Source organism: Trichomycterus rosablanca, chromosome 19, assembly GCF_030014385.1.
Source record: "Trichomycterus rosablanca isolate fTriRos1 chromosome 19, fTriRos1.hap1, whole genome shotgun sequence".
NCBI lineage: Eukaryota > Metazoa > Chordata > Actinopteri > Siluriformes > Trichomycteridae > Trichomycterus > Trichomycterus rosablanca.
This window is the reverse complement of record NC_086006.1, coordinates 12,097,359-12,122,436: the sequence shown is the minus strand read 5'-3', so window position 1 is coordinate 12,122,436 and position 25,078 is coordinate 12,097,359. Positions and strand designations below refer to the sequence as shown.

Sequence of the window (25,078 nt, the reverse complement as noted above, 5' to 3'; positions counted from 1 at the left end):
AGAAACACTAAACCTGTCTTAATTATTACTGCTCATAGGTTCTCTCCTCTAATTAAATTCCTCGCTCAATGTTTTAATACATTGTCACGTTAAGCTTGCACTGCTACACTCCATAAGAAATAATGGCACAGCCAGTGCCAAAGCAAAGCAGTACTGAACTTGCTCCACGATTAAGAAGCATAAGGAAACAATAAATAAGTAAAGGTAAGGTGCATGTTTATTGTATTTCAGTGTTTTATTTATATTTGTGTTATTTTCAGTGTATAAGTGTCAAAAACAACCCATTATTTACATTAGCCTAAAATATATGCAGTTCCACGGGACCTTGGCAAATATTAACAGGTGTCCCATACATCCTTATGGGAAAAAATACCTTGAAACTTAATGCCTTTTAAACTTGATGCCCCCCACCCCGAACCAAACCTTTCACACAGCGCAGGTGTCCGTCTGGCTCATGCTGCCATCCTCTTTTTTGAAAATCAAAATATGGTCACCCTGGATTATGGGAACAGAAAATCCTTTCACAGTATTAACATACAGGTAGTGACATTATCTTAAAAATGTACAATATTTTTTATAAAGGAAAAGTGTAACATTTAATATGTTCTGCAACTTACTGTTCTCCCCCTTCAAGATCATGTGATGCTACCCACATCATTACAAATGTTAAAGCCAAATGGCAAGGCTCTGTGCATGATTCAAGGATTTTTTGCACTATACAATAAATAACAGGGTAAGCCTGTGGCACTTTTGCTAGGAGTGTGGTTCACATTCAGTGTAATGTTACATTGCAACCCCTTCTGTGACTTTTCGAGATATTGACACCTTTCCAACTCTAAAACATCTGTCCTGTTGATGACACCATAACTTGTATATAGCTTTTCGATATGTGCACTCGTTCACCCGCCCCCTTTATTCCAATAGCCTTCAATCAAAACTAACCATGCACCCCCATAAAATACATGCTTGCACACAATCACATATCTGTAGAACACCTTAGCAACCAAACAGCAACAGCTTAATAACCCTAATACACCTTGGCAACCACCTAGCTACAAGTCAAGTCAAGTCAACTTTATTTATATAGCGCTTTTTACAATAGACATTGTCTCAAAGCAACTTTACAAAATCCAGGACCAACAGATACAAAAAACCCCTGTTGAGCAAGCCGAGTCGCGACTGTGGCAAGGAAAAACTCCCTGAAAATTACAGGAAGAAACCTTGAGAGGAACCAGACTCAGCAGGGCCCATCCTTCTTGGGTGGCCAGGAGGATACTTTAAATAAATACACGATTTACACAGCTACAACTGTTGTAACACCTTAGCAATCAACCCGTTACAATAGCAATCGCCTAGGAACACCTTAGCAACCACCCCTAAATCCCAATACTGCACATGTTTATCTGCCATGTCCATCTCCTATTTTGTCCCATTCACTTCCATTTATTTTTTGAAGAGCACATCTATGATCGTTTTTACTTCTGCTCAAATGATAACATAAAGTCGTTTTGACCCACACTCCTTTTTCCCCCTCATCGCTCCCTCCCATTCTTTTTTGTCCCTTCTAAAAAAAATACTGTTTCCTTTACCTGACAGCCACCAACATATATGTACACCTTCAGTGAAGGTCATCAAGCTCTAATCTACAAACATACTGACCCGCCTACCTCCATTTCCTTTTTCTATTCATCCCTTCTTTCTCATTCACTGCCATTCATTCACCCTAGCTACCACCAAAAATACTGTTTTCCTAATCTGCTTGTTCATTTACTTATTTGTTCTGCTATGATGCTCCTTTCACTTCTTCACTTCAGACAAATGCTCATTTATCATTTCCTACAATAAAACAATAAATAAATCTTATTTACTTATTTTTTTTAAAATTATTTTCAAGTAAGATGTTTTAAAACATATGAACCATATGCCATATGCCGTGTCCACTCACTGTCCACTCTATTAGACACTCCTACCTAGTTGGTCCACCTTGTAGATGTGAAGTCAGAGACGATCACTCATCTGTTGCTACTTTTTGAGATGGTCATCTTCTAGACCTTCATCTGTGGTCACAGGACGCTGCCCACAGGGCGCTGTTTGCTGGATGTTTTTGGTTGGTGGACTATTCTCTGTGTCTGATCCACTCATACCAGCACAACACACACACCACCACCATGTCAGTGTCACTGCAGTGCTTAGAATGATTCACCACCCAAATAATACCTACTCTGTAGTCCTTACCATTGAAGAACAGCATAAAAGGGGACTAACAAAGCTTGCAGAGAAACAGTTGAACTACAGTCAGTAATTGTAGAACTACAAAGTGCTTCTATATGGTAAGTGGAGCTGATAAAATGGACAGTGAGTGTAGAAACAAGGAGGTGGTTTTAATGTTATGGCTGATTGGTGTATGTGTGAAGGTACTATTGTTGTAGAGGTGTACATTGGGATAGATGTATAGGGTGAGACATCAAGGTAGCATCTTTTATTGGGAAGTCCATGATTGTTTAAGCAAGACAATGCCAGGCCTCATTTTGCAGCACAGAGTGCTGGACTGGTCTTATTTTTTGGGGGGGCAAAAATGAAGTCTGAATAAGACCTAGGTGTGAAGAGAAGTTACCTTGCACCGTCCTGTCATGTGTTGTGTATAATGTGTCATTACTTTTTTTTAATTAATGCCTAATAAAAATGTTTTGCCAATGTTTTATCAGCGCATAAAAAAAGCATTGTTTGGTTAATTGTTTCCATTCTGCTATGTGTGTGTTGTCTTGACATAAATTACTGCCTTGCACCCACTGTTTCCAAAATAAACTCCAAACCCAGGGCATCCCTTTTCAAGGTAAAGTGGCTAAAGATAAAATATACACTGATCAGCCATAACATTAAAACCACCTCCTCGTTTCTACACACACTGTCCATTTTATCAGCTCCACTTACCATATAGAAGCACTTTGTAGTTCTACAATACCTGACGGTAGTCCATCTGTTTCTTTGCATGCTTTGTTAGCCGCCTTTCATGCTGTTCTTCAATGGTCAGGACCCACTACAGAGCAGGTATTATTTGGGTGGTGGATTATTCTCAGCACTGCAGTGACACTGACATGGTGGTGGTGTGTTAGTGTGTGTTGTACTGGTATGAAGTGATCAGACACAGCAGTGCTGAAGAAGTTTTTAAACTCTCACTGTCTCTGCTGGACTGAGAATAGTCCACCAACCAAAAATATCCAGCCAACAGCCCCTCGTAGGCAGCATCCTGTGACCACTGATGAAGGTCTAGAAGATGACCAACTCAAACAGCAGCAATAGATGAGCGATCGTCTCTGACTTTACATCTACAAGGTGGACCAACTAGGTAGGAGTGTCTAACAGAGTGGACAATGAGTGGACACGGTATTTAAAAACTCCAGCAATGCTGCTGTGTCTGATCCACTCATACCAGCACAACACACACTAACACACTACCACCATGTCAGGTCACTGCAGTGCTGAGAATAATCCACCACCTAAATTATACCTGCTCTATGGTGGTCCTGTGGGGGTCCTGACCATTGAAGAACAGGGTGAAAGCAGGTTAAACAAGCATGCAGAGAAACAGATAGACTACAATAAGTAATTGTAGAACTATAAAGTGCTTCTATATGGTAAGTGGAGCTGATAAAATAGACAGTGAGTGTAGAACCAAGGAGGTGGTTTTAATGTTATGGCTGATCAGTGTTGTTTGTGTTTTGTCTATAAGATGGTTCTTCAAAAGCAGACATCGACTATGTACAACTGACAGATGGCAGAAAAAATATTTTTAAAAAATTAACTTTTCAGAGAAATATAACTGATTTTATTCATTATTGTAAATGTCAAAAAGGATATACAACCATTTTGATTAAAAAATGATTTAGCACTGACATTTTTAAAATGAAAAGAGTTAGTACTTTACTTGCTTTAGGTACTGAAGATAAAATTACAGATTTTTAATATAGTCAATTTCAGGTCGATTTACACAACTTTCACAGCAACATAGTTACACATATTAAAGACAATACTGTGTGCAACACCTTTCTTTTTATGTCTTATGTCTTAAAAAGAGAGTGGACTACTAACAGAAAACACTGAGTTAGTACTGCAATCCACAAACATAAGCATAATGTGCTAACAACTAAGCAACTGAAAAGTTACAATCTGACAAAATTTTAAGTATAATTATATATCAAGTCACCAAAAATGTATTGATTTAATGAAATGGATGCAGAAAAAAACTAGCAAGAATTTAGTTAAGACATATATGTGAGGGGGAAATGGTTACATTTGTATACTGTGTATTTCAAATTATTCTTACCTTCGTTCATCTTTACAGTTTATGAGAACCATTTAAACAATGTTTTCAACTGCTCAAATGCCTTTTTAAACCCTGTGGATATGATGTGTACAGTCATTTAATGCTCTTTCACTGTAAGACATTCCATCTTTTTCACTGCTTCCTCAGATGCAACTTTTGGCTTCTTTTCAGGGCTGGGATTCGGAGTGACTGGATATTCCCGAGTTCCAAAAATAGTGCTTCCAACACGGACATTAGTGGAGCCAACCTCAATCTAAAAAAAACAACATACGGTGTATAAAAGTGTTATAATGAAATATTCACATCGTGCCATTAAATCATTGTTTCGAATCACAGTGTACACATAACATAATGACCATTGACAGATGAAGTGAATAACACTGATTATTTCTTCATCACGGCACCTGTTAGTGGGTGGGATATATTAGGCAGCATGTGAATATTCCTTAAAGTTGATGTGTTAGAAGCAGGAAAAATGGACAAGCGTAAGGATTTGAGCGAGTTTGACAAGGGCCAAATTGTGATGGCTAGACGACTGGGTCAGAGCATCTCCAAAACTGCAGCTCTTGTGGGGTGTTTCTGGTCTGCAGTGGTCAGTATCTATCAAAAGTGGTCAAGGTGGCCAAGGCTCATTGATGCACGTAGGGAGTGAAGGCTGGCCCGTGTGGTTCAATCCAACAGACGAGCTACTGTAGCTCAAACTGCTGAAGAAGTTAATGCTGGTTCTGATAGAAAGGTGTCAGAATACACAGTGCATCACAGTTGCAGGGCTGTTTTGGCAGCAAAAGGAGGACCAACACAAAATTACAAATGTGGTCATAATGTTATGACTGATCAGCGTATTTGAATTTCACTACTGCTATAGTAGTAAAAGTAAACATTTTAGGTACAATGAATCAGATAGAAGGAAAAACTTACTGCATGTTCAAAGTCTGTGGACATGCCCATGCTGAGCTCAATCTGTTCCACTGAAAGAGTCAGATTCTCACAAACCTCTTCACGACATTTTAGCAGCATCTACACAAAAAATGTTTCTGTAAATTCATAGCTTTTTAAGCCCAGTAGTAGGGACATTTTGTAAAATGTGACAAAAACAAGAATCTGATAATGATTTGTCTTGAGACTTCATTTAACTGACAAAAGTACAAATGACAAAATTACTTCTAATATTTTGGCTGACCAACTTATAAACTTCTCACCCATTGCCTCTTCATTTTAATTTTACCTCTAACAATCTTGTAGTGCAAGCATCAAATTCAAAATTTGTGTATATTTGCTTTGAAGCACTTTACAGTAAACAGGTAAATTAGTAATAGGTGAAGGTATCATGGCTGGGTTTAATAGGAGGATCCGCTCAAGGCTCAGGCTTTGCAAAGCTGGACTGAAGCTCACTACTTTGTGCCAAACATCTCAATTTCTCAACAAAAGATTGCCAACAATGTAGGTATTTCACCATCTACCATACATAACACAATGAAAAGATGTACACTGATCAGCCATAACATTAAAACCACCTCCTTGTTTCTACACACTGTCCATTTTATCAGCTCCACTTACCATACAGAAGCACTTTGAAGTTCTACAATTACTGACTGTAGTCCATCTGTTTCTCTGCATGCTTTGTTAGCCCCCTTTTATGCTGTTCTTCAATGGTCAGGACTCTCCCAGGACCACTACAGAGTAGGTATTATTTGGGTGGTAGGTCATCCTCAGCACTGCAGTGACAATGACATGGTGGTGGTGTGTTAGTGTGTGTTGTGCTGGTATGAGTGGATAAGACACAGCAACGCTGATGGAGTTTTTAAAAACCTCACTGTTACTACTGGACTGAGAATAGTCCACCAACCAAAAATATTCAGCCAACAGCGCCCCGTGGGCAGCGTCCTGTGACCACTAGAAGATGACCAACTCAAACAGCAGCAATAGATGAGCGATCGTCTCTGACTTTACATCTACAAGGTGGACCAACTAGGTAGGAGTGTCTAATAGAGTGGACAGTGAGTGGACACGGTATTTAAAAACTCCAGCAGCGCTGCTGTGTCTGATCCACTCATACCAGCACAACACACACTCACACACCACCACCATGTCATTGTCACTGCTGTGCTGAAAATGATCCATCACCTAAATAATACCTGCTCTGTGGTGGTCATGTGGGAGTCCTGATCATTGAAGAACAGGGTGAAAGCAGGTAAAGTATGTATAAGAATAGTCCACCAACCAAAAATATCCAGCCAACAGCGCCCCGTGGGCAGTGTCCTGTGACCACTGATGAAGGTCTAGAAGATGACCAACTCAAACAGCAGCAATAGATGAGCGATCGTCTCTGACTTTACATCTACAAGGTGGACCAACTAGGTAGGAGTGTCTAATAGAGTGGACAGTGAGTGGACACGGTATTTAAAAACTCCAGCAGCGCTGCTGTGTCTGATCCACTCATACCAGCACAACACACACTCACACACCACCACCATGTCATTGTCACTGCTGTGCTGAAAATGATCCATCACCTAAATAATACCTGCTCTGTGGTGGTCATGTGGGAGTCCTGATCATTGAAGAACAGGGTGAAAGCAGGTAAAGTATGTATAAGAATAGTCCACCAACCAAAAATATCCAGCCAACAGCGCCCCGTGGGCAGTGTCCTGTGACCACTGATGAAGGTCTAGAAGATGACCAACTCAAACAGCAGCAATAGATGAGCGATCGTCTCTGACTTTACATCTACAAGGTGGACCAACTAGGTAGGAGTGTCTAATAAGAGTGGACAGTGAGTGGACATGGTATTTAAAAATGCCAGCAGCATTGCTGTGTCTGATCCATTCATACCAACACAACACACACTAACACACCACCACCATGTCAGTGTTACTGCAGTGCTGAGAATGATCCACCACCCAAATAATACCTGCTCTGTGATGGTCCTGGGAGAGTCCTGACCATTGAAGAACAGCATGAAAGGGGGTTAACAAAGCACGTAGAGAAACAGATAGACTACAGTCAGTAATTGTAGAACTACAGTGCTCCTATATGGTAGGTGGAGCTGATAAAATGGACAGTGAGTGTAGAAACAAGAAGGTGGTTTTAATGTTATGGCTGATTTGTGTATAAATTATATGCTTTAACTGTGTGGTTTTTATGATATATGATGTGGTGAATTTCCAGTGGCCTGAACTAAGCCTGACTGGGCAAAAACACCAACAAAATCAAAAGAATGTTTGTTCCCTATACACTGGTACCCAGTTAAAATTTACCTGGAAGTCTGGATTAGGGCCTTCAGTAAGGTCATAACCATATCGGCCAACAGTCATAAGTCCAGCAAAGGCCAAGGCAGGGCAGTTAGATATAATGTGCTTGACTGTACTGACTGTCTCATCAGGATTCAGGCCATGTTTACCTATTAGGGCATAAAGAGAACATTTTAAGTTAATAATAAATTCCCAACACCAATTGTTATAGGTCTTTCAGAAAAATAAAGCATATTATATACAGTCTTAAAGCTCATGACAAAAAGTAACCCTGGGATTTTACAAAACCCATTCAGACAAGTGAATGTTTATAACCAGTTAAGAGGGAAACCCTAGCCAAAGTAATGTTGATGTAGTAACATACACTGATCAGCCATAACATTAAAATCACCTCCTTGTTTCTACACTCACTGTCCATTTTATCAGCTCCACTTACCATATAGAAGCACTTTGTAGGTCTACAATTACTGACTGTAGTTCATCTGTTTCTCTGCATACTTTGTTAGTCCCCTTTCATGCTCTTCTTCAATGGTCAGGACCACTACAGAGTAGGTATTATTTGGGTGGTGGGTCATTCTCAGCACTGCAGTGACACTGACATGGTGGTGGTGTTTTAGTGTGTGTTGTGCTGGTATGAGTGGATCAGACACAGAAGTGCTAATGGAGTTTTTAAACACTTCACTTTCACTGCTGGACTGAGAATAGTCCACCAACCAAAAATATCCAGCCAACAGCACCCTGTGGGAATCATCCTGTGACCACTGATGAAGGTCTAGAAGATGACCAACTCAAACAGCAGCAATAGATGAGCGATCGTCTCTGACTTTACATCTACAAGGTGGACCAACTAGGCAGGAGTGTCTAATAGAGTGGACAGTAAGTGGACATGGTATTTAAAAACTCCAGCAGCGCTGCTGTGTCTGATCCACTCATACCAGCACAACACACACTAACACACCACCACCATGTCATTGTCACTGCTGTGCTGAGAATGATCCACCACCTAAATAATACCTGCTCTGTGGTGGTCATGTGGTGGTCCTGACCATTGAAAAACAGGGGAAAAGCAGGCTAAAAAAGCATGCAGAGAAACAGATGAACTACAGTAAGTAATTTTAGAACTACAAGGTGCTTCTATATGGTAAGTGTAGCTGACAAAATGGACAAGGAGTTGGTTTTAATGTTATAAGATAAGATAATCCTTTATTAGTCCCACAGTGGGGAAATGGCTGATCAGCGTATATTTTCTCACCCTCTTTACAATGGAAGAAAATTCAGCCATGTTTGGCCTCTATTTCTCCTAATCTACTTGTTTCCCAAATTAAATGCATTTCCTCTATTGCTTGCACCACCCCCACACTAACTAAAGAGATACAGTAGAATGCGCCCCCATGACATGTGCAGTCGCATTTTACTGGATTTATACAGTCTATGTTTAAATCCACTACTGACAGATGTAGTGGGCGGCAGATTCACCATAATGCAGATGTTGCCCTTGGTGAAAATATGTTCGACACCCCTGGTATAGAGTGCTGAGAAAAAATGAGAATGAGCTTCTCTGGGAGAGTCTAAAACACAACGTAAAAAAAGCACAACATGACTTAATGTACCAAAAGAACAACATAGGAACTCTAAACTTTTCTTAATTGTTACTGGTCATAAGTAAGTTTTTGTACAATTAGTCGCATTAAGTTTTGTTCACATTAAGCATTGTTCATACTGCCTGAGTCCCCTTTACCACGTCATATCAAACAGTTCATCTCATAAGAGGTGCTTTAAAAAGGTCAGCAGCAAACTTGGTCAAAGTTCAATCAGGTGAGCCCAAAAGTGAGGTGAGTGGCAAAAGTCCGCTCAGGGACGTGCACTAAACGGCACCTCCACACTCCATAGGAAACAATGTCACAGTCAATGCAAAAGCGTTTTTTTTTTTTCGCTTCTCATGTGAATGTGGCCCTTTATAACTAGGTGGTTGCCAAAGTGTACTGGGGTTACTAAGCTGTTGCTAGTTGGTTGCTAATGTGTTTCAGGTGGTTGCTAGGGTCTATGCAAATAGCATGTGGGGGGAGAAGTGTGTATACTTTTGCTGCTATATGTGATTATGTGTGTGTGCAGGCACATATTTGGTGGGGGTACAAATACTTTTCTTCGGACCAGTGATAATTGGTTGTATTTAGCTGTTTTGGTAATTGTGGCTATGAAGTAATTGGCTGTAATGTGGAAGAGGCTGAGGATTTAGCTGTTGGGGTAGTTTTGGTTAGTTGAGGTAGTTTTGGATGAAGGCTATTGTTATGGGGTAGTTGTCGAGGGGCTGTGGAGAGTAATTTCGGTTGATGGGTATGGCTGTGAGGTAGTTGAGACTGATTAGGGTTAAGGTATAATTGGCTGTGGGGTGGTTGAGGATAAGAGATTGTTTAGCTGTTGTGGTAATTAGGTTTGAGGAGCAATTGGCTGTGGGGCAGTTAAGGCTAATGATTGTTTAGCTGTTTATGTAATTCTAGTTAAAAGAATGGAGAAGAGGGTGAGTGTGTGTGTTCTGTAAAAGAGACATCAAAAAAAAAATAAACGATGGGAATTCTGGCAATGTTTTGACTTCTTTGATTATTTATTTTACCACCTCTTGCTGCGTTTCTACTTCGAGAGAAATACCATCAAATATACCCAACCCCAATAAGTGCACAAGTCCAGCATGACACACTGTTCTGAAGACTGACTCACAAGTCATACATGCTCCAAAAAGTGTTTTTGTTATTTCATTAAAATGTGCCCTTTATAATTTTTTTGGTTGATTTCACAGCAATAACAATTTAATTACTCCATCTAAATACGTTTGTGATATCCTGCAGTTTTATTCAATACAGCATTTTAGTTTATATTGCAAAGCCCCACTCAACAGCCAACAGCTAATTAAAGTAATCCAATCAAACTAAATTAATTCTGTATAAAAGAGTGCTTCAGAGCAATGCAAATAAGTAGTTATCAAAAGCATTTGGGAGCGATTTATTGTAACAACAACGTGAAACATAGAGTTACACCAATCAGCCATAACATTAAAACCACCTCCTGGTTTCTACACACACTGTCCATTTTACTAGTTCCACTTACCATATAGAAGCACTTTGTAGTTCTGCAATTACTGACTGTAGTCCATCTGTTTCTCTGCATTCCTTTTTAGCCTGCTTTCACCCTGTTCTTCAATGGTCAGGACCCCCACAGAGCAGGTTGTTTATTTGTTTAGGTGGTGGATCATTCTCAGCACTGCAGTGACACTGACTGTCCACTCTATTAGACACTCCTACCTAGTTGGTCCACCTTGTAGATGTAAGGTCAGAGATGATCGCTCATCTATTGCTGCTGTTTGAGTTGTTCATCTGCTAGACCTTCATCAGTGGTCACAGGACGCTTCCCACGGGGCACTGTTCACTTGATTTTTTTTGGTTGGTGGACTATTCTTAGTCCAGCAGTGACAGTGAGGTGTTTAAAAACTCCATCAGCACTGCTGTGTCTTATCCACTCATACCAGCCCAACACACACTAACACACCACCACCAAGTTAGTGTCACTGTAGTGCTGAGAATGATCCAACACCCAAATAATACCTGCTCTGTGGTGGTCCTGTGTGGGTCCTGACCATTGAAGAACAGGGTGAAAGAATGTTAAACAAGTATGTAGAGAAATGGATGGACTACAGTTAGTAATTGTAGAACTACAAAGTGCTTCTATATGGTAAGTGGAGCTGATAAAATGGACAGTGTGTGTAGAAACAAGGAGGTGGGCATAATGTTATGCCAGATCGGTGTATTAGGTTCGGATAAGGGGGTGATAATTTTTTTGGAGTTGACTTTCACTTTCTAATACTTAAAATAATCAATTAAAAGTCTGTATCTTTTGATTACTTGGATTCACAATCACATTAGGAGCATGACCAGACACTGTAGAAAATGCAGGCACATGAGGGTCATACACACTACTGAGTCACATGAGTTGCTGGGATAAAATGAACACAAATTGGATCAGCCTGTTATATTTATTTTGATCTTCAGCGTGTTTTTGAATCCTAGTGGGTTGATTATTTTGGTTTCTTTTTTGTTCCCACTGACCGTTGTTACATAATTTAGTTTTAACAAATGTGCATGTAAAAAAATGCCCTTCATGTTTTGACCAATGCTTGACACACACACACACACACACACACACACACACACACACACACACACACACACGAATAAGAAGAAGTTTCAAGATCCAAAACTAGTACGCCGCTAATGCAAAAATAGAAGAAACCATAAAGGGGACAAATATATATTTTACTACACTACAATATATCAACACAGTATTACAGTTAACACTTACTTTCCTCTCCACTTGTGTTAATCTGAATCATAATCTTTAGTCTTTGAGCATTGGATGATCTTAACTTCTGCCAGGAGCTGTTAACTTTGTCAGCCAGTTTCACTGATTCAATTGTCTCCACCATGTAGAGGTTTGGAACACCTATGAGCCAACTCAAAAAGGAATTAACTTAAACACACTAAAAGCAAAACACAATCCTGCTTAAAATGATGATAAGTAAATGGAATATACAGTCATGTGAAAACGTTAGGACACCCCATGAGAACCTTTGTCTTTTTGAACATATTTAAACATATGGGCATTTGAGCTTCATTTGAACAGTATTGAGAGATGAAGCTTATATAACTAAACAAATACAACTGAAAAACTTACTTTTAAACACAAGTTGTGAAATGTAATGAACAAAAATGGAAATGTATTGTGAGGAAAAAGTTAGGACACCCTATGTCCTAATAGCTGGTGTTTCCCCCTTTGGCTGAAATAACCTCAATTAGACATTTCCTATAACCATCTACCGTCTCTGACATCGACTGGGAGAAAGTTTTTCCCACTCATCCATGCAGAATTTCTTCAGCTGTGTGAGGTTTGAGGGGTTTCTTGCATGTACAGCCTGTTTCAAATCACCCCACAGCATCTCAATAGGATTAAGATCCGGGCTTTGGCTTGGTCATTTCAGAACTCTCCATTTCTTTCTTTTGAGCCATTACTTTGTGGATTTACTGGAATGTATTGGGTCGTTGTCATGCTGCGTGGTCCACCTCCGCTTCCACTTTAGTTTTTGGACAGATGGTCTTACATTTTCCTCAAGCACCCTCTGATACAGCGAAGCATTCATTGTGGATTCTATAATGGAGAGCTGGCCAGACCCTGCTGCTGCAAAGCAGCTCCAAACCATGACATTTCCACCTTCATGCTTCAGAGTTGGTTTGAGGTTCTCGTGCTCAAATGCTGTGTTTGGTTTGTGTCAAACATGTCTTCTATTACTGTGTTTAAATTATTCAACTTTGGATTCATCTGTCCAAGGCACATTGTTCCAGAAGTCCTGGTCTTTGTCTAGGTGTTCTCTGGTAAACTTTAGTCTTGCCCTGATGTTTTTTTTTTGACAGCAAGGGTTTCCTCCCTGCACACCTCCCATGAAAATCAAACTTGTGCAGTCTCTTTCTGATGGTAAATGCATGTACCTTGACATCAACTGTGGCAAGAGCTAGCTGTAGGTCCCGTGATGACATTGTAGGATTATTGGAGATTTCTTTACACATCTTGCAGTCTGCTCTTGGGCTGAACTTGCTAGGATGGCCTGACCTGACCATGTTGGCAGTTAAATGTTCTCCACTAAATTATTTTCTGGACAGTGGAATGGCTGATTTCTAATCAGATCAGATCGTTTTAAATCCCTTCCCAGACTCATATGCATCTACAACCTTCTTTCTTAAGGCCTCAGAGAGCTCTTTAGATCTCACCATGGTGATACCACTCACTTTCACAATCAAGAACAAACCAAACTAATGTCTGAGGTTTAAATAAAACTCCAATGTCCTCTAATGATGGTCTAATCATTGCAGCTGATGTGGTGCACCAGATTCTAATTTTAGACATTTTAAGTCGTAATGTGGGGGTGTCCTAACTTTTTCCTCACAATAATTTTCCATTTTTGTTGATTACATTTTACAACTTGTGTTTAGAAGTAATTTTAAAAAAAAATTTGTTTAGTTATATAAGCTCCATCTCTCAGTACTGTTCAAATAAAGCTCAAATGTTCATATGTTTAAATATGTTCAAAAAGACAAAGGTTTTCATGGGGTGTCCTAACTTTTTCACATGACTGTATATACAATAAGTTTGTAGTGACAACATTTATAAAGTAGTTTTCAAATATCGAAGTAGTATAAAGCTATAAGTTCACTTTATAGAGGTGCTTACCTATGAGCTTATTAACATTGTTCTTCTGTAGATGTCCAATGAAATGCCATTTAATTTCGGGACATGATGTCAAAATCTAATAAAGTGTCACAAAGAACAGCATATTTTTTAGGACAAAATTATACATAATGTAGACTATTCAAATGTAATTTGGGCTAAGTACCAGAGGGTGAGAGGCTTTCTCCACAAGTTCATTTACCTATCAGAAAAAGCAAAATCTATTTATAGTAACATTAACACACAGCACCAACAGAACAAATCTAGAGAAATACAAAAGAGCCAGTTAAACGTACGTAGTTTTCCCCAAAGTTGCGTTGCCCGTGTTTGTATGCCTCGACTACCATGTCTGGTGGCTTGGTTTTACTCACAGCTACTAAGCGAGGTGCGACACATGGTAAAGTCTGCAAGAGAAGAGAGATTTGCAAGGTCAGGCACTGATGTTAAAAAAGAAGCATTATTTTACAATGGGAGTTAGAGCATCGGTTTTGGACCACAGATGGGTTTTATATAAGATATAATTTCACGGACTGGCGGGGGCAGGAGATTATAAAATTTCTGTGCGGCCCGGTAATAAATGACCACACATATTCCTCCACACCAAACTTGTCAAACTGTTATGGACCACGCTTTGTGCACAGAGGAACAACTATTTGGCAAACAGGCCCTCTCATCTTACCAATCAGCTGGAAGCATATTTTTAATATAACTGATTTTACACACCAGTTGACCTAGCCATTGGGGGTGCAGGTCAAACCCAACCTTTGTAAGATAAAAATTTTATGTATTTTTTTTCATTATACAAAAACCTCACTGCTAATTAGCATACCGAAAAAGCTAACATTATCCGCTAAGCTTAGAGGTAAGTAGCTAAGTTAATAGAATATACACTCAGCCATAACATTAAAACCACCTCCTTGTTTCTACACTCACTGTCCATTTGATCAGCTCCACTTACCATATAGGAGCACTTTACTGACTGTAGTCCATCAATTTCTCTACATACTTTTTTAGCCTGCTTTCACCCTGTTCTTCAATGGTCCGGACTCTCCCAGGACCACTACAGAGCAGGTATTATTTAGGTGGTGGATCATTCTCAGCACTGCAGTGACACTGACATGATGGTGGTGTGTTAGTGTGTGTTGTGCTGTTATGAGTGGATCAGACTGAGAATAGTCCACCAACCAAAAATATAACCAGCCAACAGCGCCCCGTGGGCAGCGTCCTCTGACCACTGATGAAGGTCTAGAAGATGACCAACTCAAACAGCAGCAATAGATGGGCGATCGTCTCTGACTTTACATCTACAAGGTGAACCAACTAGGTAGGAGTCTCTAATAGAGTATACAGTGAGTGGACCCAGTATTTATACTCCAGCAGCGCTGCTGTGTCTGATCCACTCATACCAGTACAACACACACTAACACACCACCACCATGTCAATGTCACTGCAGTGCTGAGAATAATCCACCACCTAAATAATACCTGCTCTGTGGTGGCCCTGTGGAGGTCCTGACTATTGAAGAACAGCATGAAAGGGGGCTAAGAACAGCATGAAAGGGGGCTAACAAAGCATGCAGAGAAACAGATGGACTACAGTTAGTAATTGTAGAACTACGAAGTGCTTCTATATGGTAAGTGGAGCTGATAAAATGGACAGTGAGTGTAGAAACAAGGTGGTTTTAATGTTATGGCTGATCGGGGTCCCTAACTCGTCAGCAGCGGTGTGAGATTGAATAATCTGTCTGTTTTGTTTACAATATTATGAGTCTGGGATGCCAAATGTCAAAAAATTTTGAAATAATCAACTTTACCGCAGTGTAAAGTTTCAGTTTGTGTTTAACGGTAAGAAATATTAGGACATATAGGGGGGATAAAGCTTAACCTGGCGTCGTTACCGTTAGGTTTGTCGAAAACGCGCTCGGGGAGAACAGCGGTCTATTTATTACTTTAGCCAACCAGCGCTATAGCTTTCACATCTATAGAAGACTGAGCGTCTACACAGACATGACTGGCAAATGGGATTGACCTGGCGCCCTGTTCAGGGTATTCCTGTATGGCGTCCAGTGTTCCTTGCGGAACAGGACCCACCGTGACCCTGACCAAGATAAAGCGGTGTATAATAATAAATGAAAATTGATATACAATGCAACAAGCCTTATGCTGAAACCTTGCTGTGCCTTTACATGCATTGTCAACAAACACATACCCTTTACACATAGGACGCTGAATATGGTTCGTTCTCCTGTGCAAAATCACATTGCAGCGGACACAACCAACCTAAGACCTTTGCATGCGGACGTGCATTATCAATTTAACAAGGTAATACAGTCTTAATATTTTCACACGCTATGCTGGCTAAACGACCAACCTTCGGGCGTCGGGCAACCGCCTGATTTACCCTGTCCACCACCGCCTGCACTTTCCTCCCAACTTCTTCCGACATCACTACTCTCCACATAACATGTGAGGATGACTGCTTAGTGTCCAATAGTGGAATCGCCAATTCAGCGTAGGGGACATATCCGGTTTTTAGCTGTCAAAATAAAGGTCTTCTTAATTCCCAACCACAACACACGAGGCTATACACCGATCAACCTTAACATTATACCGTTATAACCATATTGAAGCACTTTGTAGTTCTGCAGTTACTGACTGTAGTCCATCTGGTTCTCTGCATGCGTTGTTAGCCCCCTTTCATGCTGTTCTTCAATGGTCAGGACCACCCAAAGGACCACCACAGAGTAGGTATTATTTAGGTGGTGGATGATTCTCAGCACTGCAGTGACACTGACATGGTGGTGTGTTAGTGTGTGTTGTGCTGGTTTGAGTGGTAGTTTTTAAATACCGCGTCCACTCACTGTCCACTCTATTAGACACTCCTACCTAGTTGGTCCACCTTGTAGATGTAAAGTCAGAGACGATCGCTCATCTATTGCTGCTGTTTGAGTTGGTCATCTTCTAGACCTTCATCAGTGGTCACAGGACGCTGCCCACTGGGCGCTGTTGGCTGGATGTTTTTGGTTGGTGGACTATTATCAGTCCAGCAGTGACAGTGAGGTGTCACCGCTGTGAATGATCCACCACCCAAATACCTACTCTGTAGTCCTGGGAGAGTCCTGACCATTGAAGAACAGCATGAAAGGGGGCTAACAAAGCATGCAAAGAAATAGATGGACTACAGGCAGTTATTGTAGAACTACGAAGTGCTTCTATGTGGTAAGTGGAGCTGATAAAATGGACAGTGTGTGTAGAAACAAGGAGGTGGTTTTAATGTTATGGCTGATCAGTGTATCTTTATCAACAGGTGGTGCACCATTTAGCCTTGCTAATGATTAATGACATACTCAGGAGTATTTAAATTACTATTAATGACCACTTCTTGAGTTACTATTTTAAATTCCATTATGCACAAGCTTTGTATTCAAGCAATTTATCTGTTTTCGAGTTAACTAATAAATCTTTTTAAGACTTTTCTGTTGAAGGAATAGAACTTGGTTAATTTAATTCAGGATGATTCATGATCATGGATGATTAGGATTTTCCAAGTTCTAATTCTGGAATAAACCTGTTGCTAGGGGAACACAATTATTTCTTTCAAAATTATTTAGCAAGGAGACACTTGGAGCCTTTTGGCTGTTTCCATTTCCAAATCCTTCAGTAAGGAGTCACCCATTATACACCTAGAGAAACTGAGCAACCCTGAAGACAGCAAATGGGACCTTACAGGAAATATGACATGGTTGAACAAGAACATGACTGTAAAGTAAGAATAAAATGCAGGTTATGTTTTATCCCCACGCTGCAACTGGCTACCTCATCTGGTTAGTTTCCTCAGAAATCCTTTTTTTCGTCAGATAACAGTAATTAAATGATCTGAATAAAGTAGAACTTCATTTTTTTCCACATAAAAGTCCAGCATTTGTATTAGAATAGTTACACACCATACTCAATTTTAACATTGAAAAACTTTTATTTTACAAAAAAAATCAGAGGACTTAAAAACAATCCAAACAGTTTCCAGATCATCACGTTTTCTGTCTTTAAATGTCAAAATACATTTCAAAATCATTTAATTAAAAAAGAAAAAAAACCTAACAATTCAAGGTGTTTAAAAACTACACCTTTATGACTTATATACTGCAAGGTTGAGCTGACAGGATGGGTGACAAAAGCATACTCCTCATACTCTCTCCAGGGCCTCAAGCATAATTATACTGTTTCCTCTTATGACCTGAAAATATAGAGAAAACATTTTTAAGTAAAAAAAAAAGCAATAAAATTCTCTCAACACAGCATTAGCTGCATTTACAACCAATGGATTTTCTGAAATTCTAATGTTTTGGTAAATTCGTTACACAACCTATTTCTAGAAAAGTTATGACTTTCTGTAAAGCTGACAAAAGCTGTGCCACCTGGGCATCGGCGAACTTGATTTTGAACCGGTTCAGCATGTTTCCACCAAAAGAAGAGGTTTCAAAGTTGTGTGTGTCAAATTGTAAAGGTTAGGGTGCTTTCACATTAGAAGCGACAAAACCAGCGTCCAAATATTCTGCTAGCACATCAGCGCCGAGATTCTGAATTCCTCGGTTCAAAACTCGGCTTTGCCACCGGTCGGCTGGGCGCCATCTAGCGGGCATAATTGGCAGTGCCTGCAGCACACTCTAATTGGCTACCGTTTTTTGCTAGGGCGGGATGACCAGACTATGTGGGTGGGGTATTCAAATGCTGTGCAAGGACCCTGATTATCAGATAGAGGCACCTGTGCAGAGTGCATGGGTGAATAAGAAATGGTCTGCTAAGGACTATGCACGGATCGGAGGAGGCGTGAGCAGGTAATATACCTTCCTCAAATGCAATCAGGGATCCCCAGCAGTGGAAGACAAATTGACTACACTAAATCAGGAGAAAAACGGGAGAAAATGCATAAATAAATAGAAAAAAACAGAAGCGACAAAACCACTTTTGTGCTGCTGTGCCGTTCTTTCCTAAGGAGTGTGACGCTGCGCTTCCTTCCTTACAAGTTCACCTGATTGAAGTTTGAGCCAGTTTGCCGATGACATTCAAAGCATCTTCAATGAGACGAATTGTTGGATATGACGTGGTAAAAGCGACTTGAATAACGAACACTTAACGTGGCTTGTTGTACTAATACGACCAATGAATTTCGGCAGTACAAAGCATTTATAACCAGTAATAATGTGAGAAGTTTAGTGTTCCTGTGTCATTCTTTTAGTACATTAAGCCACGTTAAGCTTTATTTTGCACGTGTTTTCGACCCTCCTGTTTCTCAGAACCCCAAGCTGCTTGACAAGTTTAAAAGTAAAACAACCACACAGTGAGGAAAGTACAGCTAAACACAAAACACTGTATTTGATATTGATAATTACTTCACATTATTTCACATATTTGTGTCATGAAACACTTGCAATGCTTTTGATGCTTTTTGCATAAAAACGAACATCTGTAATAACAGCACAAATGCTCGCAGTTAATCTACGTGCTCTATCACCTTGTTACTACTCTTTACTTCCGTTGCGTAACGCCCACAGTTATTGACGCATGCTGGCCTTCGAAAAACTGATGGTAATATGGGCCAGGTTCTCTAAAAAGCACAAAGGTTCGAAGAAGTTCGAACTGAACTGGAGTTATTTTGGTTGTAATGTGCTACAGCTTTTGGTAATAGTTAAGGTTAATGATTTCTTGTGATAGGTAATGATTTCTTGTTACAAGAAATGCCTTGCAAGTTAGTTTTAGTTGTTGTAAAGTTAATTTTTCTTCAGGACTTTGCTGTTGGTTGGGTTCTGGTTATTAACTTGCATTTGGTCCTATTTGAGAGTGAGTTGTCAGGGTAGGCTCTGGGTGTTTTAATCTTAATAAGGTGCAAATCTACAATGCATGTGTGGCTTGTCTTTATCTAGCCATGTAACTTCTGTTTGGCAGGACGGTGTTCACATTGACCGTCATGACCGATCTTTCAAGTTTAAAGCTAGGAGATTTGCTGACCAGCTTTAGGAAGCTTACAGTCTTGGTGCTCTCGATTTTAACGTCATGTTTTACACTTCGGTTACCTTCATGACAAGAACGGTAGTTACTCATTACACAAGATTTATCAGTTCACAAGGTTATATCGAACACAGTCCTGGACAATTTAGTATGTCTAATTTACCTCACTTGCGGGAGGGGACTTCTGAAGCCGAAGCACCCGGAGGAAAGCCACACAGACACGGGTAGAAAATGAAAACTCCACACAGAAAGGACCTAGGGATCAAACCCAGGACCTTCTTGCTGTGAGGCAACAGTGCTACCCACTTAGCCACCGTGCCACCCTTTCTTGGTGCTTTAAATTCTTTCAATGTCCTTTTTCAAGGTCCAGGTTGGGCATAGTTTATCAGAGGTGTTGTGCAGGTCTCTACAATTTCCTCAGTTAGGCGGTTTCTGACAGAATAGGTCATAACCTTCATTAACAATGACAAGAGGTTGCAGGCAGCCTAACTGTAGAAATTTGTTTTTGCTATATTGCAACTTACAACCAAAACTAAATAAACAAATTATTTTAGGATATTAAAAGTCCAGATGTTACTCACCACCATGCCAATGGTATTCTGCTGTCCACCTGGAGCCACTTCAGTGCTGTCATCCACTACCAGATTCATAAACGGGTCAAACCCTCTTAAGATGCCTTGTACATGGCGACCACCATTTAGCTTCACTAAACAAGAAGAAAACATTTAATTAGCATTAAAAGTTCTTTCACAGCAAGAAAACGGTACAATAAAATTGTAAGTGACTATGGTGCTAAATGTAAAGAAAAAGTTGGGACAGTATGAAAAATGCAAATAAAATAAAAAAAATGCAGTGTTCCTTACATTTACTTTGACTTTTATTTGATTGCAGACAGTTTGAACCCAAGATATTTCATGTTTTGTTTGGTCAACTTCATTTCATTTACTAATAAACCTTTATTCCTGCATTTTAGGCTTGCAACACATTCCAAAAAAAGTTGGGACGGGGGCAATTTAGGGCTAGTAATGAGGTGAAAAAACTACATAATGTAATTTCAAACAGGTGATGTCAACAGGTGATTGTAATCTTGGTTTGGTACAAAAGCAGCATCCAGGAGAGGCTGAGTCTTTGATTAGCAAAGATGACCAGAGGATCTCCAGTTTGTCAACAAATGCATGAGAAAATGATTGAAATGTTTAAAAACAATGTACCTCAAAGAAAGATTGGAAGGGATTTGCATATTTCTCCCTCTACAGTGCATAATATCATTAAACCATTCAAGGAATCAGGAGGAATTTCAGTGCGTAAAGGCCAAAGACGCAAGCTTAAGCTGAACGCCAGTGATATTCGATCCCTCAGACAGCACTGCATCAAGAACCGCAACTCAGCAATAGCTGATATAACCACATGGGTGAGGGATTACTTTAGCCAACATTTCTCAAGCATTACAATACAGAGTTGAGTTACATGCACAAATGCCACTTAAAACTTAACTTTTCAAAAAAGAAGACTTATGTTAACCATGTCCAGAAGCGGTGTCGACATCTCAGGGCTCTGAGGCATCTAGGATGGATCACAGTGGAAACGTGTATTGTGGTCAGATGAATCAGCATTCCAGGTCTTTTTTTTTGAAGAAAAAAGAAAAAAAAAAGAAAAAAAAAAAAAAAGAAAAAAAAGACGCCGTTTGCTCCGGACCAAAGATGACAAGGACCATCCAGACCTTGGCAAAGGTCATTTACACTTCTGTGATGGCAGCATTAATACAGAAAAGTACATTGAGATCTTAGAGCAACATACAGGGGTTGGACAATGAAACTGAAACACCTGTCATTTTAGTGTGGGAGGTTTCATGGCTAAATTGGACCAGTCTGGTGGCCAATCTTCATTAATTGCACATTGCACCAGTAAGAGCAGAGTGTGAAGGTTCAATTAGCAGGGTAAGAGCACAGTTTTGCTCAAAATATTGCAATGCACACAACATTATGGGTGACATACCAGAGTTCAAAAGAGGACAAATTGTTGGTGCACGTCTTGTTGGCGCATCTGTGACCAAGACAGCAAGTCTTTGTGATGTATCAAGAGCCACGGTATCCAGGGTAATGTCAGCATACCACCAAGAAGGACAAACCACATCCAACAGGATTAACTGTGGATGCAAGAGGAAGCTGTCTGAAAGGGATGTTCGGGTGCTAACATAAAACATAAAACCACGGCTGCCCAAATCACGGCAGAATTAAATGTGCACCTCAACTCTCCTGTTTCCACCAGAACTGTCCGTCGGGAGCTCCACAGGGTCAATATACACGGCCGGGCTGCTATAGCCAAACCTTTGGTCACTCGTGCCAATGCCAAATGTCGGTTTCAATGGTGCAAGGAGCGCAAATCTTGGGCTGTGGACAATGTGAAACATGTATTGTTCTCTGATGAGTCCACCTTTACTGTTTTCCCCACATCCGGGAGAGTTACGGTGTGGAGAAGCCCCAAAGAAGCGTACCACCCAGACTGTTGCATGCCCAGAGTGAAGCATGGGGGTGGATCAGTGATGGTTTGGGCTGCCATATCATGGCATTCCCTTGGCCCAATACTTGTGCTAGATGGGTGCGTCACTGCCAAGGACTACCAAACCATTCTGGAGGACCATGTGCATCCAATGGTTCAAACATTGTATCCTGAAGGCGGTGCCGTGTATCAGGATGACAATGCACCAATACACACAGCAAGACTGGTGAAAGATTGGTTTGATGAACATGAAAGTGAAGTTGAACATCTCCCATGGCCTGCACAGTCACCAGATCTAAATATTATTGAGCCACTTTGGGGTGTTTTGGAGAAGCGAGTCAGGAAACGTTTTCCTCCACCAGCATCACGTAGTGACCTGGCCACTATCCTGCAAGAAGAATGGCTTAAAATCCCTCTGACCACTGTGCAGGACTTGTATGTCATTTCCAAGACCAATTGACGCTGTATTGGCCGCAAAAGGAGGCCCTACACTAGAGATGTACCGATCAGGGTTTTTGGCACCGATTTCGATCTCCGATCTCCGATCGACCGATAGCCGATTTCGATCGGGGGGCGGGGGCGGGCGGGGGGCGACATGCCCACACACACACGCAGGTTTAATGTTATCCAGTTCAGTCTGAAAAAAAACTTAAAAAGAGCCTCACAGTGAAGATAAACCGGAGACAAACGCAGCAGCGCGTGCGTGTGTGTGTGTGCGCGTGTGTGCCTTTAAGAGAGACGCTTTGTTCAGTGTCGCTAAGTGATTCATGAGTCGATTCGTTTTCAGTCGAAGCGTAAGTTTTTCTTCTCAGTTATCGCTCCGTGTTTACTTTTATTAATTAAATGTCGTGGTTTTAAATAAACACCAGATACTTCAGAACAGTTTGTGTGACTCTTTTACATTAAAAAGCTTAATTAAAAAGCTTAATTAAACTGCTATTACCACAGATCTGTAACCGAGTCAGACTCGTTCCGTCTAAAAGTTTTCTGATAATCCTAAAAGTTCAGCAGATGATCCTGAACTAACGAATTTGGTAATGAATAAACTTTTGCCTCTGATTGGCTCTGTAACATTTTCTGTTCTCATCTACATCACAAGTAAGAACCGCTTACGATTTACCAAAGTGAACCAGGAGTTTATATAACGTGCTGATAAAATCGACTCAGATGTGACCGGGCTGAATTATCTTTTTAAAGTAAATATTTCAATCAGCAAAATTACATCGTATGTATGATGCACAACGTTAATGATGTTATTTTAGGTCATGAAGAGCTTTCACTGTGGTTTCTGTACGATGATTGATGAATTTTGATGCGATGGTTGGTGCTTCGTAGCTCAAAGTCTGGATCAATCCACTGAGCTGTTAACTTAACATGGTCTTTATATATCACACGATCGAATCGGCTACATTTGGGAAATATCGACCGATCATCGATAGCATATTTTGATAAAAAATCGGCCGATACCGAGTCATAGCCGATCGATCGTCCCATCTCTACCCTACACCATACTAATAAATTATTGTGGTCTAAAACCAGGTGTTTCAGTTTCATTGTTTAACCCCTGATTGTCGCCTTCAAGATTTCATCTTTTCCAGAAACGTCCATGCATTTTTCAACAAGACGATGCAAAACCACATGCTGCACACATTACAAAGGCATGGCTGCAGAAGAAGAGGGTACGGGTACTGGACTAGCCTGTCTGCAGACCTGACCTGTCCCCAATAGAGAATTTAGAAAGGAAAAATGTGACAATGACGACCCCGTACTGTTGCACATCTTAAGACGTGTTTGCAGGAAGAATGGGACAAAATAAAAGCTGAAACACTAAATCACTTGGTCTCCTCTGTGCTAAAACGTCTTTTCAAGTGTGATGAAAAGGAATGGCAACATTACAAAGTGGTAAATGCTTTACTGTCCCAACTTTTTTTGGAATGTGTTGCAGGCCTGAAATGCAGGAATGGATGTTTATTAATAAATGAAATGAAGTTGAGCAGATAAAACATGAAATATCTCAGGTTCATCCTGTCTGCAATCAGATAAAAGTCAAAGTAAATGTGAGAAACTCTGTGTTTTTTTATTATTTGCTTTTTCCATGCCACCCCAACTTTTTCTGATTTAGGGTTGTAAATACATAGAATACTCACGGGACAGTTTCTTGTCCATAAACCTGCAAAATAAATTTTAATACATTAATTTTCAGTACAATATGCCAGATGATTACAGAGTTAGTTAAAAAGGGCCAGTGATAGCTCAGTGCTTAAGGTACTGGACTAGTAAACAGAAGGTTCCCGGTTCAAACCCCACCACTGTTGGGTCCCTGAGCAAGGCCCTTAACCCTCAATTGCTCATTGTGTAAGTCGCTTTGGATAAAAGCGTCTGCTAAATGCTGTAAATGTAAATGAGTTAGCTTTATATACACACAACGATTTAGTTGGGCCACAGAACTATCCGAATAGTTTAAGCTTAAATTAAACACTAGTTGTCTACATGCTAAAGCTACTAGCTACCCAGGTACATCAAAGACAAAGAATACCTAAAAATAAAGTAAACATGCATTTTAAAGGAAGCTATTGATCCCAATAGAAAGTATCTTTGAATACCTACTTCTTTAACTCCGGTGGATGTGCTTTGCTCATCTTTATTTATGTAGCTAAACGTTCAGTCGCCTGTAACAAAAATCGTACAAAACACGTCTTCCACAAAAAACACGCGCGTTAGGACCTCTTACTGG

The 25,078-nt window shown here is 40.3% G+C and overlaps 2 protein-coding genes across 2 annotated transcripts; both read right to left on the bottom strand.

The window, feature by feature from the left end:
- Positions 1–3,866: 3,866 nt before the first annotated feature.
- Positions 3,867–16,315, bottom strand: plpbp (pyridoxal phosphate binding protein). Its single transcript, XM_063015495.1, has 8 exons — positions 16,211–16,315; positions 14,136–14,243; positions 14,006–14,041; positions 13,843–13,918; positions 11,923–12,063; positions 7,579–7,721; positions 5,243–5,341; positions 3,867–4,577 (listed from the first exon to the last, which is right to left on the bottom strand). The coding sequence occupies exons 1-8, from the start codon at positions 16,298–16,300 to the stop codon at positions 4,422–4,424; spliced, it is 849 nt and encodes a 282-aa protein (XP_062871565.1). The 5' UTR covers positions 16,301–16,315; the 3' UTR covers positions 3,867–4,421.
- A 1,477-nt stretch (positions 16,316–17,792) lies between these two features.
- snrpg (small nuclear ribonucleoprotein polypeptide G) lies at positions 17,793–25,078 on the bottom strand. Its single transcript, XM_063015509.1, has 4 exons — positions 24,952–25,078; positions 24,492–24,514; positions 20,427–20,551; positions 17,793–18,073 (listed from the first exon to the last, which is right to left on the bottom strand). The coding sequence occupies exons 1-4, from the start codon at positions 24,981–24,983 to the stop codon at positions 18,023–18,025; spliced, it is 231 nt and encodes a 76-aa protein (XP_062871579.1). The 5' UTR covers positions 24,984–25,078; the 3' UTR covers positions 17,793–18,022.